The sequence below is a fragment of the Salvia splendens genome, chromosome 22, assembly GCF_004379255.2.
Source record: "Salvia splendens isolate huo1 chromosome 22, SspV2, whole genome shotgun sequence".
NCBI classification, from domain to species: Eukaryota; Viridiplantae; Streptophyta; class Magnoliopsida; order Lamiales; family Lamiaceae; genus Salvia; species Salvia splendens.
This window is the reverse complement of record NC_056053.1, coordinates 3,727,947-3,747,337: the sequence shown is the minus strand read 5'-3', so window position 1 is coordinate 3,747,337 and position 19,391 is coordinate 3,727,947. Positions and strand designations below refer to the sequence as shown.

Below are 19,391 nucleotides of genomic sequence, written 5' to 3'. Positions count from 1 at the left end.
AGATTAATAAAAATTGAATAAAAGAATGGGTACATTAATTTTTACAAAAATATGATCAGAAAAGCTTGCTTGCAAATTCATCAACGGCCTCCCCTTTGACCGAAGAATCCGCCGCTAGATTTCTGAGCTCCGATAAACTCCTTCCCAACTGCAAAGCAACCTTCATCTCCACCATTTCTCCATTCTCTCTTCTCTCCAAATCGTCCTCCTTCAAGTTTGATTCAATCGATTCTTCCATTAATTTAAAGAATCCAGCATTGCTTCTATACATCTCAAACACCATTCCCACTTGTCCGCCGTGCTCCAACGTGTTCGCCACCGCCGCCAATGCCCCACCGCCAACAGCCAAGGCGGCGGAGGCCCAGCCACCGTGAGACTGAGAAAGCATCGCCGAACCAACGGCGGCCATACCCGTCAAAACAGGACCGCTCATCGCTAAGACCTTATTCAATTTGAGCGCCTTTTCACCCAAATTCAAGTACTCTTCTTCGTCTTTTCTCTTTATCACTTTCACTATTTCTCTCATTTCATCTTCCAATTTCCCATTCCATCCGTTGTAGCCTTTTCCCGTTTTAGGCTGCTTTCTTCCGTTGCGAGGCCACCACACCGCTGGCTCCACGGCGGCCGGGAATTTATCGAGCATGGCGCCGAGGAGAGGGAGCGGAAAGGCCCTGTCGAGCGCCAGCACTTTGTCCATGAATTCCTTGACATGAATTGGATTTGGATTTCCTATTGAGAGAATGGTTTGGATTTGGTTGTGAAGCTGTTTGAACAATCTGGTTGCGTTGCGCTGCTCTTCTGCTAGCTGAGACGGTTGGATTTTGTTGACGATGGAGAGCATCCCTGTCGCTGCAACGTACATCGCTGTGGATGACAACGCCACTGCGTTTGTTGCGTCTCCGTCGCTCATGGAGGCGATGGCGGCCATGGTGGCGGCGGCGAGAGTGAGGGCGTTGATCGAATTGAGAAGGAGAGAGTTCCATTCGTTTCTCTGGTCTCCAATGTTTTTGTGCATTTCGATTCTATCTGCGACCGCTTCCATAATGGTGTAGAGCTTGGCAACGACCGATGGATCAGGATCCGTGTCGTCTCGTTCGATGAAAGCTTCGACGTTAGGGCTGAGCTGCTTCTCGAGCTGTTCGAAGCTGGTGTTGCTTTTGATCTTTGGAAGAGTGATTTTGGAGACTCTTCGTGGGAGATTGATGGTTGCCTTTGTAGTGTTATAATTTCCTCTTCTATGGGAATTACAAGTGTTTAAGGAAGGCAAGATTAGGCTTGATGCTTTTAAGGCTGCCATTTTCTAAACAGATGTAATAATATGAAGTGCTTTGTGTTTGTGAATTGTGAAGTTTATTAGATTGATGTATGATTTCATATTCCAAATATGTATATATATATATATGTAGACTATGAGAGAGGGAGAGAGTGGAATGGGATGTTGTTGACCACATGGTTTGAAATGGTTTGAATTGAAACTTTCAACAGTATATAGTTATTGAAGCGGTTAATGAATGCGACTATTTCATGGTCTTATACTGCAATTCCAATTTTGTTGTTTTAGTTTGAGGGGATTTGGAAAATTGACTTTCAATTTCAAATAATGGATAGTCTGCACAGATTTTTATTAGAACTATTTGGAAAATCGAGAGGTAGGGCAGACCAGTCAATTCAAATTTTCTTCTTCACCATTTAACTGCGGCATTTAGCTAATGAAGACCATCAATGTTAGAATCTAATTATTAAGACTGGATGAAATTAAATAAGCCTTTTTTAATGAAAAAAATATAATATTAATGGAGTTCATTAAAATATTAATATTGCGTACATGTCTTCATTGGCCTTATGTAGGAATACGATTTTTTAATTAAATTATTTCCCATATTGTAAACCTCAAATGTCCATGAATTAAATTTATGTTTGGGGATATTAACAATACGAGTCTTTTAGAGGCACGATTCTATGTAATAATAATATTAAAAGTTCTCGCAAATTAATTATCACTTCCAAGATATAGGTTTCAAAATATTATACTTTCTAATATATTAAAGTTCGTATGTAAAATTACAGAAAATGAAAATAAATCAGCGAAACAATTATGTAATTTATATATTCTTCAAAGATTATTAGTAAAGTTAAGAAATAAGCAAAGCTTTAAGCTTCAAATTAAACATACAACATTGTTCCAACTTCCAACACATAAACATAAGTTTGACTTTTAGCATAAAATAAGATTATTAATTAAAAATATTAAGATAATAAGAGGGAGAAATAATAGAAAAATAAACAGAAATAGTTAAATTTGTCTTATTGAAATTTAAAAAGACAAAATAAAAAAGAAATAATAAAAAAAGATGAAAAAATATCTCAAATAAATTAAATCCATAGTTTAAAAAGAATTAAAAAGTTACTTACCTCCCTCCCTCTAATTAATATATGAGGTCATAATTTTGTTTTCAACCGAAACAAAATTCACAACAATTGTAAAATTCGATGTTTTATAGTAAGAAAAATTACTTTTTATAAAAATTTTGGATGTGAAATTTGAATTTTTTTTTAAAATCTTAGAATACAAGAATTCAAAATCAAGAACGCATATGCCTAATCTCACAGGTTTATGATAAAATTGAAAATGTTGTACGTTAGTACAGTTTGAAATAACTTTTTCTATACTATAAAAACGATATAGTTAATTGTTCAGAGCTAAACTCGTAAGCCACGATTCAAAAAAAATAAAATAAAAAATACACCATTTTAATCAATTTAGCAATCGTATATGGTATAGTTAATTGTTAAGAGCTAAATTCGTAGGCCACGATTCAATTAAATACACCAACTTTATCAATTAAGCAATCGTTTAAGCAAATTCCAATTAATAGAGTACTTAATTAGTAGAGTAGTAACTTATTGGCAATATCATACGTGTATAAATGGATAATGGAGATGTGCCCAATCCAACTCTAGGCTGGCCAATCTGAAACTTCATTCGTCGTCATTGTAGAATGTAGACTCACTATTTTTCTTTGTTTTCATAAACAATTTACAGCTTTATTGATTTTCCCTAATAACAGAATGCTTTTGTCTGCAAATACTCATACTTATTTGACTCCTACCCACATGGCAGACCTCCACCCCATGGTTTGGCCTTCATCGAAGTAACAGAGAGGATGAATAAGTTGGAGTAGGAGATCCGCATTGAGGAAGGTTGGGGATGGAGGAGAAAGACTGTAAATTAATAGAGGAAACGATTCCACTTCTTTTATTTCCAATTATTTTAATATTTAAATTAAATAAAAGGGCATCACGGCACGGCCTATTATTAAAATAGGGCCAGAATATAGTATATGTTATTAACCACAATTTCATTCTATTTTTATTTCATTTATTGGATTTTTAAAGTTAACTATAAATTATCAAGTGATTATTATTTTTTTAATATTCAAATATAGTAATTTTTAAGGGAGCTTATAATATCGGCTGAAAATGTATTTTCTGAATTTTTTTGAATAAGCTGCAAAAATATGGCTACATAATATGAGATATTTTTTTTAAAAAAATAATTATTAATTTATTATTATTAATTTAATTAATGTTTTTAAAATAATTATTTAATTATTATTATTATTATTATTAATTATGTATTGTATCCGACCCCACGAGCTACATTTTTTGCTTCCGTCATTGGGCACAATCACAATTTGTGTTATAATTTGTATATTTATTTTTATCGTTTGTAACATGAAGATAATAGCTCTCTGTTTAGCAATTTTATAATATCATGCCAAGGTAAAATATCAACAATATAATGTATCTTATCGAAAAATAATAGTACCAACAAAGCACAATACCATAGTTGAAGTACTCCATCAAACATTGAAACAGTCGCATTCATATAAGTCACATACAACCGTTTCAAACTTTTAACCGTTGAATTTTTCCATTCAAACAATTTCAAATCATGCCGTCAACACCAATCTCACTATATATATATAGGGTTTTGATCTATGCAAAACTAGATTTAAATACAGAAACGCAGAACAATATCATAATTAGGTCACTTTTAGGTCATAATTAGGTAATTTTTAGGTCATGCTAACAAAGCATGACCTAAAACGATCTTAGCATGACATTAAACCCAAATATTATAATATGACATAAAATTGCTTAATTATGACCTTCCGTGTTTTTGGTTAATTATTGACCATTAGATCATCTAATCCTAGGGCCAAGATTTGGTCTGCATTTCTGGATTTAAACACATACTTATTTTGATCATCTCCCTATATAGGGAACGCCGAACAACATCATTATATGATAACATGGAGTTCATTATAATGAACTAATAACAAACATATAATGAACTTCAGATTTCTAAATTATGCATGATGATGTCATTGTTTTTAAATCTTAGAATTCCCTACAATGAACTACAAATAAAGTTGTAATGAACTCCGCATTATTATATAATGATGTGTTTGGCGTTTAGTGTTTAAAACTAGTTTAGTATATAATACAACCCTATATATATATATATTCCACAAAGGTTAAACAATTCATACATCAAATCTTAACACAGATATCACCTCTGCTCACCTCAACAAACAAAGCAAATTCTTCACCCCACACTCACTTCACAATTTACATCTCTTTAGAAAATGGCAGCCTTAAAAGCATCAAGCCTAATCTTGCCTTCCTTAAACACTTGTAATTCCCATAGAAGAGGAAATTATAACACTACAAAGGCAACCATCAATCTCCCACAAAGAGTCTCCAAAATCACTCTTCCAAAGATCAAAAGCAACACCAGCTTCGAACAACTCGAGAAGCAGCTCAGCCCTAACGTCGAGGCTTTCATCGAACGAGACGACACGGATCCTGATCCATCGGTCGTTGCCAAGCTCTAGGCCATTATGGAAGCGGTCGCAGATAGAATCGAAATGCACAAAAACATCGGAGATCAGAGAAACGAATGGAACTCTCTCCTTCTCAATTCGATCAACTCCCTCACTCTCGCCGCCGCCACCATGGCCGCCATCGCCTCCATGAGCGACGGAGACGCAACAAACGCTGTGGCGTTGTCATCCACAGCGATGTACGTTGCAGCGACAGGGATGCTCTCCATCGTCAACAAAATCCAACCGTCTCAGCTAGCAGAAGAGCAGCGCAATGCAACCAGATTGTTCAAACAGCTTCACAATCAAATCCAAAACATTCTCTCAATCGGAAATCCAAATCCAATTCATGTCAAGGAATTCATGGACAAAGTGCTGGCGCTCGACTGGGCCTTTCCGCTCCCTCTCCTCGGCGCCATGCTCGATAAATTCCCGGCCGCCGTGGAGCCAGCGGTGTGGTGGCCTCGCAACGGAAGAAAGCAGCCTAAAACGGGCAAAGGCTACAACGGATGGAATGAGAAATTGGAAGAGGAAATGAGAGAAATAGCAAAAGTGATGAAGAGAAAAGACGAAGAAGAGTACTTGAATTTGGGTGAAAAGGCACTCAAATTGAATAAGGTCTTAGCGATGAGCGGTCCTGTTTTGACGGGTATGGCCGCCGTTGGTTCGGCGATGCTTTCTCAGTCTCACGGTGGCTGGGCCTCCGCCGCCTTGGCTGTTGGCGGTGGGGCATTGGCGGCGGTGGCGAACACGTTGGAGCACGGCGGACAAGTGGGGATGGTGTTTGAGATGTATAGAAGCAATGCTGGATTCTTTAAATTAATGGAAGAATCGATTGAATCAAACTTGAAGGAGGACGATTTGGAGAGGAGAGAGAATGGAGAAATGGTGGAGATGAAGGTTGCTTTGCAGTTGGGAAGGAGTTTGTCGGAGCTCAGAAATCTAGCGGAGGATTCTTCGGTCAAAGGGGATGCCATTCATGAATTTGCAAGCAAGCTTTTCTGATCATATTTTTGTAAAAATTAATGTACTCATTCATTTATTCAATTTTTATTGATCCTGTTCTTTAATAATAATCCAATTCCTTTATTCACTTTGAGGCAATCATGTTACTTAATGGAGTATTTTGGATTTATTACCTAATATGTGCTTTCAATAAGTTATGTGAATAATTTTGTAAATAAGATTATATATAAATTTCAGAGTATAGTTAAAATGCATTGTATAGAAAATTCAAGAATTCATCACCGGATTAGTTATCATGCAATCAAATGATTTAATCCAAAAAATTGAGTAATAAAAGCGTATATACTGTTTTATTGGAGAGATCCGTTTAAATAGTTGCAATATATCCGTTCCATTAGCAAGTTTCATGTTTTTTAGCATGAAAATAAAGAAACCTGAAGCTTGGTACTAATATAATTTTCTAATGAAATCCCATCCATCCATGGTCAATATATCGTAGAAGTCAAGTAAAGCTGACGTGGTGTTTGAAAATTTAGACGAAGACCAATTCTTTCAAAAAATAGTAAATAAAGTTTAATAGGATAACAATTATACTTGTTATTTTATAAAATGAGAAAATAATTCATAAAAAACAAATAGGACACTTAATTAACAAAAAAAGGAGAGGGGTAGATAATTTCCACCAATCTTAATAGGTTCTAAGTTCTAACATTTATGGTCTTTATTTTATAATAGCCGTAGCTCAATGGTGAAAACGAAAAAATGAATTCACTTGGCCTGGGATATGATTTTCCACTAGTTGAAATAGAAAGTCAATTCCCACTCCCCTCAAACTAAAACACCAACATAAAATATTGATCATGAAAGAGGGTTGCATTTATTAATTTGTTATTATTGTGATTTTTTGGTTGAAAACTAAATTTATTAGGACCTTATATTTTTTAGGGACGTAAGTAGCTCTTATAATATCGTGTGATAGTTGAACAATATTTTGTCTTATTACAATGTTCTAAACAAATGAAATTTTCTCAAAAAGTCAAATGAATTAGTAGTAGTTTGAAATACTTAATATGCATTCATACAGTGATGGATCCAAATTTTGATAATAGGGTAGGACAAAACAGTACCACGCTAAATTCTTTATATAGATTGCAAAAAATTTAATGTTAACATTTGAATATTCGCTTGTGTCACACATAACACATGACACACCATTTTTATTTTAATTCTTTAATTATATTAAATTACATTAGTTCGGATTTGTAATAAATATAGGTGTCGTTCGGTTGCCATGACTAATATCATGAGACTATCCATCTAGGATTAAGTTGTGAGATTATTTTAGTTGGAAGGGAGAGGCTATGACTAATTATCATGAGACTATCCATCTAGGATTAAGTTGAAAGGTTCAATCTTATGAACCAAACATGACACATATTTAATCATGAGATTTAATCTTGTCAACCGAACACTCCCATAGTATAGTACATAGTCGTTGGACAAAAAACTCGAAGTTGCACCGGGTTAAACCGGGAAATATCATAGGAAAAGTAATTTAACAAAGCTTCAAATTAATTCAAATTTGTAAAAGTTGGAAAACATAACATTAAAAAGTACGTATACAGTATCAAATTTATGAGTGTCTTATGTTTTTGCAAAACAAATATCACATGTAACTAACTGACCACATTATTATTATTTCAAATACGGAAATTTGTGTCTAAACAGCTTCAGCAAACCCAACTCTCAGTTTCCCATAGTCGAACACGGTATGATAGCGACCCATAAACATATCTCCGAGGATCCTGCAAAGTCAAAATTCATATATCAACATCCAACTTTGAATCTTCACACAACATAAAAAACCATCTCACACAAATTTTATTGTTTTCGTATACTCCTAGAATTACCAGAGAGGTCCTCGTGGAGGAGGAACATCGATGCCGGTGAAACCACTGATGCATTGTGCTTGCCCTCTTCCTTCCACCTTTAGTATGTACTGATATAACAGATGCCAAAACCAACAACAGACATCGGTCAATATACAAACAAGAACTAATGGTCACGGCTATAAATATTTGAATGTGTGAAGTTAGAAAATGTGCACCTCTTTTGATGAGAGATCAAAAGTTTTGCCACCAACTGTGAAGGAAATGATAGGCATAGAAGCAACACTTTCACAGTCAACAACTGATTGTCCCACTGCATTAGGTATCTTCTCACAAACCTTTGCAACATTATACCCAAATATTACAAAATAAATAACTAAAAACGAAATTAAACATTAACTGAAAATATTCTACCTCGTTAGCATACTTCAAAACAACGTCTCCGGTTTTGTTAAGCCCGAGTTGGCTTTTCATCCAAACCGCAGCCATTTTGCAAACCGGGCACAGAGCATTCAAGCCTGCTGATTTGCCCTCCGCGTCTCTCACAACGCTCTCGATGCCCTCACTGCTGCATATTCAAGAGGAGTTCACTTAATATTTTTATTTAACTAAGCTATCACCCGGGCAATGAAGACGGGCACTAACCTTGCTCCTTGGGCTTCGCACACCCCGAGTTGGCCACATATATTCTCTGGTTGCAACTGTTGATTGACAGACCAAATCATGGTTCAATGACAACAACGCCCAACATTGGAATAAAATGTAGTAGAGCATCAAAATCAAGAGAAAAATTGCCTCTTTCAAGAGAAGATCCATGATTGATGAGCCATATTTTTTAACCACAGACTTGCATCCTTGATTTACCACTCCAGATACTCCAATGGCATGGTTGATCATGGCTATCACAGTCTACAACAAAAAGATAGTATCCATTAACATAAACTCTAAAATAAGCTTAGCCAAACTCAAAAATAAGCAGAGAAATACCGTTGGACCGGCTAAAAGAGAAGTCCCGGAATCTGCAATCGCGGAACATCCTTTGGCGCAATAGCCTACAAAATGCATACAACATGTATCTCACATTTCTGATCAAAACTATATAAAAAAGGTGAAAATTGAAGTGTGACATACCACTCGGTTTACCACCAATGACAACATCACCCATGTCAAACTGCAAAATATCCATTCACAATTTCAGAAATCAGCCAAAACAATCCTCAATTTTTTATGTAACTTTCAAGATCATGACCAACCTGCCAGTAGCCTTTCCTTGAGACCGGAACATACGAATGTTCGCCCTTGAAATGTTTGGTATCAACGCCACCAAAAACAAGCTCACCGCCGTTTTGATCATTCACATTCCTATTCAGCCAGAATGAGAACACAGGCTCCTTAACAAGGCCTTGTGCAATCATATTGTACCTGCATATGCAACCATTAGGTTGGAGATTTGAGTCACGAAAAGACGAAGAAAGAAGTGGTGGGGTGCCGGGCTCAGACCATGGGGGGGTCGAGTTCCCGACTGAGATCTCTTGGAATCCAAGTCCTAATATGCCATCAAACTTGGCAGCCACAAATGTCACACCAGGTTCACTTGTTGCCTCAATGAACTCCTATACTCAAATTCCAAATTGCATCAATTTTCATTTGATTTTTATGAAAAACATTAATCTAGAAAAAAAAGAAAATGGAATCAAAACCTGATTCTTCACAACTAAATTGCCAATTGTAACAACATCTTCACTGTAGAATCCAGAGATTGATCCTGTTCCATATTGAATCGCAGCAGATTTCCCTGAAATCAAATGATGCCAAAGACTTAAAAAGTTTAGGCCTTTTCACATAAATAAATATCCTATCTAGGGGGAGCTTCAGCCCCCTCAACCAAAAAATAAAAAAACCTTTATCCTCAAATAATAATTTAGTTAGAAATTTTCAATCTTCAGTTTCAAACTAACCATTCTTTTTGTAGGTACTAGATTGCCTCGAACTGTATCTGGCATGAAGAAAACAAGCAGGCTGCACCAAAAAAAAACCCACCACTTCTAAAACAAACACAAACACGAAAACAACACGACTCGCACATCAACACGAATACTTACAGAAAAGTAGCATTTCGAAGATGGGACCCACAGATTGGAGCTTCCCGTGTCGAAAATGACCGTGAATTTTTGCGGTGGGGTGCCGATGGCAATCTCACCAAAGTACTAATATCGAATATCCATTAATTAATTGTTATTACTAACACAGATTAAATCTTTTAATTGCATTAAGCTACTCAATATCTTTTGATAGTACCTGAGCATCCATGTAGTTCTTGAGTGCCACAACGGCATCGCCTCCATCCCCGGCCTTGGCTCCGAGGCTCTCCTTCGAGTCGAGGAGAGCAGCCTCCCGAGTTGATGGATCAAACTTCAACTTCTTCAATCCTATTCTCATCAGCCCATCATCTGATGCAGAAACTGCAGGGGAAAGCAACACTAGACTTGCCACCAAAAGGCTCATTGCAAAAGCTTCAATTTTTGTTCCCATTTTTTCCTATAAAATCAATTTTTTATCAAGAATAATTTAAGCAAATTCAGACTGCATCAACATTCAATATAATCTCAACTTATTACTCGAAATGAAATTAATTATATCATTTCTAGTTTCTACATTCTCCATGGCATAATTTGAAATAAAAACATCTACCGTTAGAGACTAATAACATGTACATATACATTAATGCAACATTATATATCATGTTAGGAATACTATTAAAAAGTAATTTATCTATCAACAATTCTTGAACATTACTTCATTTTACACGAATTCATGAGTACAAAGCATTGATATATGACAAAATATACTCACCCAAATAATGGCACTGAAGTTTGATGAGTTACATAGTTTGCACGAAACTAAGCGTATATATAGAAGAAAATAAACCAACTTTATGACATCAACTTTTTTAAGAGATCCGAAATTGTGAAAAAAGTAAATTTTATTTATGATCATGTCCGAAGAGATGTAATAAGAAATTCAAAGAGATCCAAAATATTTAAATGTATGGTTATTATTAAATTAATACTGTAATAGTTAATGTATTACTACTATTATTATTATAGGCTGTGCCTTAAACGAGATGCTTGGCGAGTTACGTCGCGGCCCATGGGATTACGATGTGGCGGCAGATCTCATCCGTTGGTATTTGATCCAACGGATGAAAATGATAATGGTGGGAAACGACGTCGGAGTGAATTATTTTTTTAGTGTAACTAAATTTTGACGTGTCAGCAAAGCTTGGGATTGGGAGGTTGTTTACGCGACGCTTTGATTTGCTTGTTTTAAGAGGTTCGTGCTTTGTGTGTTTGAGGTTTGTTTTGTTGCTTTTTTTATTACTTTTTTCTTTATGAGGATTGATTGTGTCTTATCTCGTTTATTGTTTTTCGATTTATATCTTTGCTGCAATGTATCTAATGATTATTGTTTTGAATCCATACAGTGTATTTACATTAAACAAGTTTTTCTTTTCTTTATTTTTCATATGAGCGTTTTTGTAGTTGAGGTGCGGTTCAATCTATGTCTTCATACTTTTTTATGTATAGAGTAACATAAAGAAGACTTTATACATATAACTGAATCATATATGTTCATTACAGCTAATAAATCAATAATATTATAATTAAATATTCAATCCAAAAATATACACTAATTTTACCATTTTAAACCATTCACTAAAATTAGTCTAATTCTAAAAACAAAATTTTCAAACAACTAATAATATTATTAATTGTTTGAAATTTACTAACACTACTTCCGTCACATTTTCCCTCTCTTTCTTATTTTATTAGTTACGCATTAAAATCTGTGTTATTCACGAATTGGTCTATTTTTTGTGGACTAAGGAAATGAGAGCAGTGGCGGAGCCAGAGATTTCATAATGGGGGGTCCAAAATTAAACTTCAAAAAAAATTACATAAATTAAATTATAAGGTTCAAAATGTAAAAGTCAAATGCAATCACATAATAACATTTGTCTTCTATTATTCATCTTCTGAAACCGCTGCATAATAGTTTCATTGGTAACTTTAACAAACACATCCTTTTCGATGTAAGGAACTAAGCAATCATTCAAAAGTTGGTCTCCCATGCTATTACGTAGAGAAGTCTTGATGATCTTCATTACTGAAAAGGCTCTTTCTACTGATGCAGTGGCAACTGGTAAGATCAATGACAACTTAACTAATGAATAAACCATTGGAAAAACTTCATGTTTCCTTGTAGAAACCATCTTTTGAGCAAGACCACTGATTCCTGATATTTGTGAAAACTTTTCATCTATGCGCACATCGAAAATAAAGTTCTCAAGTTGACTTTTAAGTTCGGACAAAGCAACTTCAGAAAATTCAGAAGGATAATACCGTGCAAGACGAAGCAGCTTCTCCAAATCAAATGCAGAAAATAAATCCCTAGGATCAAAACATGACATGCATAAAACTAAGTCTGTGTTGACTTCATCAAAACGTTGATTCAACTCTTGAGCTTGCAAGTCAATAACAGAACAAAAGAGCTCAACTCGATAATAGTGGAGATACTTCATTTTCTCAGCTCTACGTCTTCCTTTTTTTCGAGCTACAAACTCATCTTCCATGTCAAGCACATCCAGTTCATATTTGCTACAAAACTTAGAAACATCAGCAAGCAATACATCCCAATCTTTTTCACTCATTATTTGCAGACGTGATTTTGCTACCTTGACAAGATTCATCGCATTAAAATGTCTTGATCTTTCTTTTGTAGCACTTGGGAGAGTTCATGTGTGATTCCCAAGATTTGCTTCATAAGATGTAACACAAAGACAAACTCAAAACTATTTATAATTTCTAGCACATCATCAGCTTCAGCCCTTATTGAATCGTCATGACCATTCTCCCCAACATACTCAAGAACATCAACAATAGAAGAATATAAATGTATCAAGTTGACAAGAGTACCGTAATGTGAACTCCAACGAGTATCTCCAGGTCGCTTCAATGACATTTCTTGATTTAGTCCTCTTCCTGTACTTATTTCATCACTTGCAATCTCTTTAATAATACTCTCTCTCTGTTTCTCCCGAAGTATATCTCTGCGCTTACAAGAACCTCCAACAGTATTACACAAACGAGAGATAGAATTATAAAAAGATCCGACAATTTTATGTTTTTTAGCAACAGCAACAATCGTGAGCTGAAGCTGATGAGCAAAGCAATGTACATAATAAGCACTGGAATTTCTCTTGAGTATCAAACTCTTCAACCCATTGAATTCTCCTCTCATGTTGCTTGCGCCATCATATCCTTGACCTCTCAAACTAGATATACTTAAATCATAAGTAGATAACAAATAATCAAGTGCTTTCTCAAGTGAGGTTGCAGTTGTATCACTAACATGAACAACACCAAGAAAACGTTCTATAACACATCCATTCTTGTCCACATATCGCACCACAACACCCATTTGCTCTTTGACAGATACATCTCGACACTCATCAACTAATATGGAGAAAAATTCACTTCTCATATCATGTACAATAGCTTTCGTTGTCTCAACAGCAAATGCATTTATAATATCTCTCTGAATATCTGGTGATGTAAGTTTGAGATTGTCTGGAGCATTTTTTAGCACAACACTAGCTATCTCTTCATTGCAAGAAGAAATAACTTTCAAGAACTCAAGAAAATTACCTTGATTTAATGATTCTTCTGACTCATCATGACCGCGGAAAGGCAATCCTTGCATTATAAGATAACGAAGAGAAATAATCGTTGCATTTAATCGCAGGCGGTAGTCAAGCTTAGACTGTGTTGACTGTTTTGCCAAAGAGACCTCAATGTGTTGGGCTTGATTCATCAAATCCTCACATGCTAATCTGCACCTGTTATGAGCACTTTTATGGTTTCCAACATGATCTCTTAATCTTTCTTTCTTGCGCCAGACCGTAAATCCCCCTGATACAAAAGCATCTTGTCCATTTCCGTGGAGTCTTGAAAAAAGATAGCAATATAAACAAAAAACTGCTTCCTTTGTAACATTATATTCCAACCAATCCTTAAATTCATCAAACCAATGTGAGACAAATTTACGTTTTCGATTTCCATCTACTGTAGGACGAAAATCATGATTACGTGGTTGACACGGACCTTTAAGTAAGTAAGCTCTGCGAACTTGTTCTATTAAATTTGGTGGATAACTCATTATATCAGGTCGCTCTCCTGGATCACTTGGAAGATTCTCTAAATCAACCTTACTTTTATCTTCATTCGATAATTCTTGAGGTTGAAGAAGTGAAGGTTCAACTGATGAAGAATCAACAGAAGAAAGTTTCTTGAAATAACGATCCATATACCTACAAAAATAGTCAACACTGATTAAGTTCAAAATATTTGATATTTTCTGTATGCAAAACTATTAACACACATCAAATAAAGAATTGGAGTTATAAAATTCCAACTACAGAACCACCGTAGTCCGTAGCCATTGAATTACATAAGCTATCTTCTTTCTCCCCCTTTGAATTATTATTGCAGCCAAACAAAAAAACAACCTATGTAGAAAAATTAATTGAATTATATTTGAGTTTTGAATATACCTAGTTCTAGTTTACCAGATTTCAGACTTGGAACGACAGAATGAATACGCTAAATTCAGACTTGGATTGGAACGACAGAATGAATACGCTAAATTAAGAGGCACGATTCATATATATTTTGCTGAAACCTATCTCTAATATTATATTTATTATAAATTATAATTATTGTGAAATTACTAAAATACCCCTAAGTTTTTTAAGAATTAGTGGGGGGACCATGGGCCCCCCTGGCCCCACCCTCCCTCCGCCCCTGAATGAGAGTATATTTTTCAACAAAAAATTAAATAATAATAATAATAATAATACTTCCTCCGTCCCACTTTAGGAGTCCCGGTCACTTTTTTGTACTTATTTTATAAAAATGATAATAATTGGTTAAAGTGGAGAAACGGTAAAGTAAGTGAGAGAATTACCATTTCTCCACTTTAACTATTTGTTAGTATCATTTTTACAAAATGAGTGCGCAAAAGTGATCGGGACTTCTAAAGTGAGACGGAGGGAGTAGTAATACGTCGGTTGGTAAGGATAGAATGTTAATTGAGCTCGTTGAGCATTCAATAAGAAAAAAAATGTCAAATTCAAATTTCATCAACGACGTTTCTATAAGATTGAGTCAATAACGCAGTTTTTCTTAAATATTTATCTGGTGCATGTAGCCATTAACATTTTTTCTTAAATATTTATTTGTTTTATAGCCATCCACTTTAAAGCTAAGATTTTTCACTAACACCTAAAATAAAAATAGAAATGTTAACTGGGTTAGGCCAACAGCCCGCTTTGCCTATAACTTTAATGGGCTTACACACAAATCCAGCCCAGACTCCACTCCACCGTGCCCGCTTTAATCTTTATACTCTTATATGAGTACATTTATTTTATTGTCACTCATTTTAAATTATTAATAAATAAAATTAAATAAGTTGGGAAATAATCATATATAAACAATATATATTTTATTTTAAAAGTATAATCAATTTATACATAATAATCATATATATGATTTTGTTTTATTTATGAAAAGCTAAGCCACCAGATGTCCACATCCCAATCATCTGAATATTAAGAAAATAAAATTTGAGTTGAATAGATTATTTTTTAAAATAAACAAAGTATTTGAATTTGATTTAGATCTATTATTCGAATTTCAATATTTTTTTTATCGTCAACCTTCATTCCTATTTAATTTTATATTACATATAGTCAGATATACAATTTTCAAGTCTATAACAGTTCAAGTGTTCAACAATGCATCTAAATATTTAAACTAAAATACTCTGGAGTAAAAGGTCCAACAATTTGTAATCGAAAGTTGAACTTCTAATTTCTAACTAGGGGTGTGACTTAGACTAGCAAAAACTTGAACAATAAACCCACAAATTATACAAGTTATAAATCCAAATATATTTTAAAATTAAATAAATTTAAACAAATGATTGAATTCGAGTCATTACAAAAAAACATTATTAAAATATTATTCGAGTCATATCCTTATCCTATTTGGCTTGTTAGTGGAGCAGTATGAAATTATAGTCTCTCGATGATAAGAAAAGTTAGTACTATCTTGCAAGTCAACTTTAAGACTAGTCGAATGATTTGTGAAATTTATAGCTAAAACTACTTCTAAATCAAAAATCAAAGGAATAATATGTCATTATATTCAATATTATTTTCGTTTATTACGAAAGTGTCTGATAGTAATTAACGATAGGTACAAAAGAATACGGTAACCTCTGTTATTAAAAGAAAGTTTCCGTATACAGCTCGTTATATAAAGTCCATTAACTTTCATATAAAAGAAATTATTATCCTTAATGAACATATTTATTAAAAAAGAAAACAAAATTCATTTCACCCACTGTTTTCTCTTGAGAATAAAAAATGCTAACAACAAATAATCTATTTCTTGGAAGACTATTCTGCATGCTAGTCTCTTCAAAATTTATTCATGAAAACATGTTTATGCCTCCGCTTTTCGAATTATTTATCGATTTAATCATCAAAGTGTTGCGAATTTTATTTCCATTCGTTGAGACCATTAATATCTGAAAATTAGAAAAAAAACGAGATTATGCATTATTGTCGTCGTTCTGGTAAATTTTGGTAATTATCATTCATGTAACATTTTAAGAAAATTACTCAATCTGTTTCATAGTAGTGGAGTCATTTTATCATTTATATTTTTTTAAAAGTCAAACACATTTCCTTTCTCACTTATTTTACTCTCTCTTACTTTATTATCTCTCCACCTCTCTACATTTTTCATTTCCTATTTTATTTTTTCTTTTACTTAACTTATTCAACACAATTTTTTCTTAAATGGCATGCCGAAAAAAAATGATTTCACTACTAAAGGACAGATGGAGTATTAACAATGCATTTAAAGAAAACGACCTATATAAAATCATAGATCGATGTAGGCTCATACTGGATCATTTTCCAATGGCTATTAACTGAATAAAACCTTTCATGATTCATATGCCTTTCGGTAACTTTTAAGACCACTCCTTAGAGCATCCACGATGGACCCTATAGGCCGCCCTATAGGGTGCTCTATGCTCCGCCACGTCAACATTTTATCCTCCTACCTTTCCACCTGCAGTGGGACGCCCTATAGCCCGCCCTATAATTTTAACTTCTATTTTTTATTTATTTTTTATGTTTACAAATATATCAATTAGCAAGAATAAATATAAAAACACCACAAATAAAGGTAAATCCTATAGTCAGTATTTATTTTTTATTTTTTATATTTTATACTTGCAAATATGGAAAATCGTCAGAATTCATTATTGAATTTAGAGAGAAATTGAGATGAGGAAGAGAGTGTAGTGAAAGGTATGAAATGAAGTAAAAAAAATTGGTGATATATATAGAAGGAAATACCTTTTTTTTTTTAAAAAAGTGAAAATGTGTGCATCGTCCTGACTATCCTTCTTACCCCCGCAATGGGGCGGAGGATAGGCCGGATGATGCAAAAAATGGTTCATCGTCCACGGACTATGCACAGGGCGCGGAGGAAGGAAATAGCGTAGAGCGTGGTGCTGCAGTGGGCGCCCTAAGGCGTGCCCGATGCATCTGGCGGGCTTTAGGACGCCCACTGCGGGTGCATCGCCGCCTTAGGGCGCCCACTGCTGGTGCTCTTATACCAGTTACTGATTTTACATGGAAATATTCATAAGAATGCATTCATAGTTGTAAGGTTTGAAGCTCCACAAACACAACAAGAAAGCGATGAACTAAAACACACCAAGGGTTTACGTGGTTCGATCGGAATGATCTACGTCCACGGACAACAAAATGGATCTTTATTCACTTCACTCTCAAGATTACAATCTCTCGATCTATCTACAATCTCTCGATGAATCAATGAGCAAAACCGCAAGAAGCTATTGAGTGTTTACAACAAGAACGAGAGAATTATGATTGAGCTAACTACTTGTGTGTGTGTGCGTCGACTGCTTATATGTGAATGGTTTCAACAGAAACAGAGAGAGGTTGGATCTTCTCGCAACAAACTCGTGCTGTTACTCCCGATCCTCACTTCAAACGGCTACTTCCGAGCTGACGTGGATAACCGATTTCCAACGGCTATAACCACCTTTTGAGTTGAGCTTCACCCACATGGAATCACAACTCCACCTCTTCTCATATTCTCTTATCCTATCACATTCACACACTACAAATCTCCACCTTGAATGTGAAGTATAGAAGCACTTTGTTGTCAACCTTTCTTTACATTCATTTATCAACCATATTCACCAACTCCCGACAATACTTGAACTTGGTAGTTGGTAATGGTTTCGTGAGCATGTCAGCTGAGTTGTGGTCTGTGCTGATCTTCACCACTCTAACTTCTCGCTTCTCAACTTCGTCTCTGACAAAATGCATACGCACATCTATGTGCTTGCTCCTTTCATGGAACACTTGATGCTTTGCAAGGCACAAAGCACCACTGCTGTCACAGTTGATCTCTACAGCCTTCTGCTTTATACCGAAATCCTCAAGGATCCCCTTTAGCCATTTACACTCCTTAACTGCTTCAGTGAGTGAGATATACTCTCCCTCCGTGGTGGATAGGGCCACAACCGACTGCAAGCTTGACTTCCAAGAGATAGCTGAACCAAATAGAGTGAAGATATAACCGGACTGTGACTTTCTATTGTCCAGATTAGCAGCATAATCCGAGTCACAAAATCCCACCAAGGGCTCAGGTCCCACATCATCCACTCCTCCATACACAATCCCAACGCCCTGAGATTGTTTTGCATATCTCATCAGCCATTTCACAGCCTGCTAGTGGCTCCTGCCCGGATTGCTCATGTACCTGCTGACTACACTCATTGCTTAAGCTATGTCCGGCCTAGTACACACCTGCATAAGCTATGTCCGGCCTAGTACACATCATCCACTCCTCCATACACAATCCCAACGCCCTGAGATTGTTTTGCATATCTCATCAGCCATTTCACAGCCTGCTAGTGGCTCCTGCCCGGATTGCTCATGTACCTGCTGACTACACTCATTGCTTAAGCTATGTCCGGCCTAGTACACACCATAGTGTACATGAGGCTGCCCACAATATTTGAGTATGTGATCATGTCTATTTGCTTCTTCTCTTGGTCATCCTTTGGTGATTGGCTGCCAGAGAGTTTGAACTGTTGGCTCAGAGGAGTTGAGACACCTTTTGAGTCATACATCTGGTACTTCTTCAACATCCTTCCAAGATAATCACCTTGCATCAGCCACAACCTTTTAGACTTTCTATCTCTGACAATATCAATGCCAAGAATTCTTTTAGCACAACCTAAATCCTTCATCTCAAACACTGAGCTGAGTTGCCTCTTTATGCAGTCTACTTCCTTGATATCAGGGCTAGCTATGAGCATATCATCGACATACAGCAACAACCATGCCACAACAATCTGATTCTTGAATTTGATGTACACACATCCATCAAACTTGGATTTTACAAATCCCGGCTTGTGCATCTCTTCATCAAATTTGAGATACCACTGTCGACTTGACTGCTTCAGA

At 35.4% G+C, this 19,391-nt stretch overlaps 4 protein-coding genes and 1 pseudogene across 5 annotated transcripts; 1 reads left to right on the top strand and 4 right to left on the bottom strand.

Moving 5' to 3' along the window:
- Nucleotides 1–33: 33 nt before the first annotated feature.
- Nucleotides 34–1,323, bottom strand: LOC121786593 (probable F-box protein At4g22030). The gene has a single exon (XM_042185229.1). It carries the CDS (start codon nt 1,295–1,297, stop codon nt 56–58), a length of 1,242 nt encoding a protein of 413 aa, XP_042041163.1. The 5' UTR covers nt 1,298–1,323; the 3' UTR covers nt 34–55.
- Nucleotides 1,324–4,622: 3,299 nt separating this feature from the next.
- Nucleotides 4,623–5,894, top strand: LOC121786550 (annotated as a pseudogene).
- Nucleotides 5,895–7,409: 1,515 nt separating this feature from the next.
- Nucleotides 7,410–10,746, bottom strand: LOC121787692 (aspartic proteinase A1-like). Of its 2 annotated transcripts, none has more exons than XM_042186505.1 (15): nt 10,598–10,746; nt 10,043–10,282; nt 9,847–9,951; nt 9,703–9,763; nt 9,445–9,539; nt 9,245–9,357; nt 8,998–9,166; nt 8,876–8,915; nt 8,732–8,796; nt 8,540–8,653; nt 8,390–8,445; nt 8,159–8,312; nt 7,963–8,082; nt 7,766–7,854; nt 7,410–7,660 (listed from the first exon to the last, which is right to left on the bottom strand). In XM_042186505.1, the coding sequence occupies exons 1-15, from the start codon at nt 10,739–10,741 to the stop codon at nt 7,576–7,578; spliced, it is 1,650 nt and encodes a 549-aa protein (XP_042042439.1). In that variant the 5' UTR covers nt 10,742–10,746; the 3' UTR covers nt 7,410–7,575. The 2 variants fall into 2 exon arrangements, with proteins under 2 accessions (XP_042042439.1, XP_042042440.1); XM_042186506.1 differs by having other exon boundaries at nt 8,159–8,309.
- A 989-nt stretch (nt 10,747–11,735) lies between these two features.
- Nucleotides 11,736–12,494, bottom strand: LOC121787909. The gene has a single exon (XM_042186753.1). The coding sequence runs from the start codon at nt 12,492–12,494 to the stop codon at nt 11,736–11,738; it is 759 nt and encodes a 252-aa protein (XP_042042687.1).
- Nucleotides 12,491–13,963, bottom strand: LOC121787908 (zinc finger MYM-type protein 1-like). Its single transcript, XM_042186752.1, has one exon. It carries the CDS (start codon nt 13,961–13,963, stop codon nt 12,491–12,493), a length of 1,473 nt encoding a protein of 490 aa, XP_042042686.1.
- Between the last annotated feature and the right edge of the window lie 5,428 nt (nt 13,964–19,391).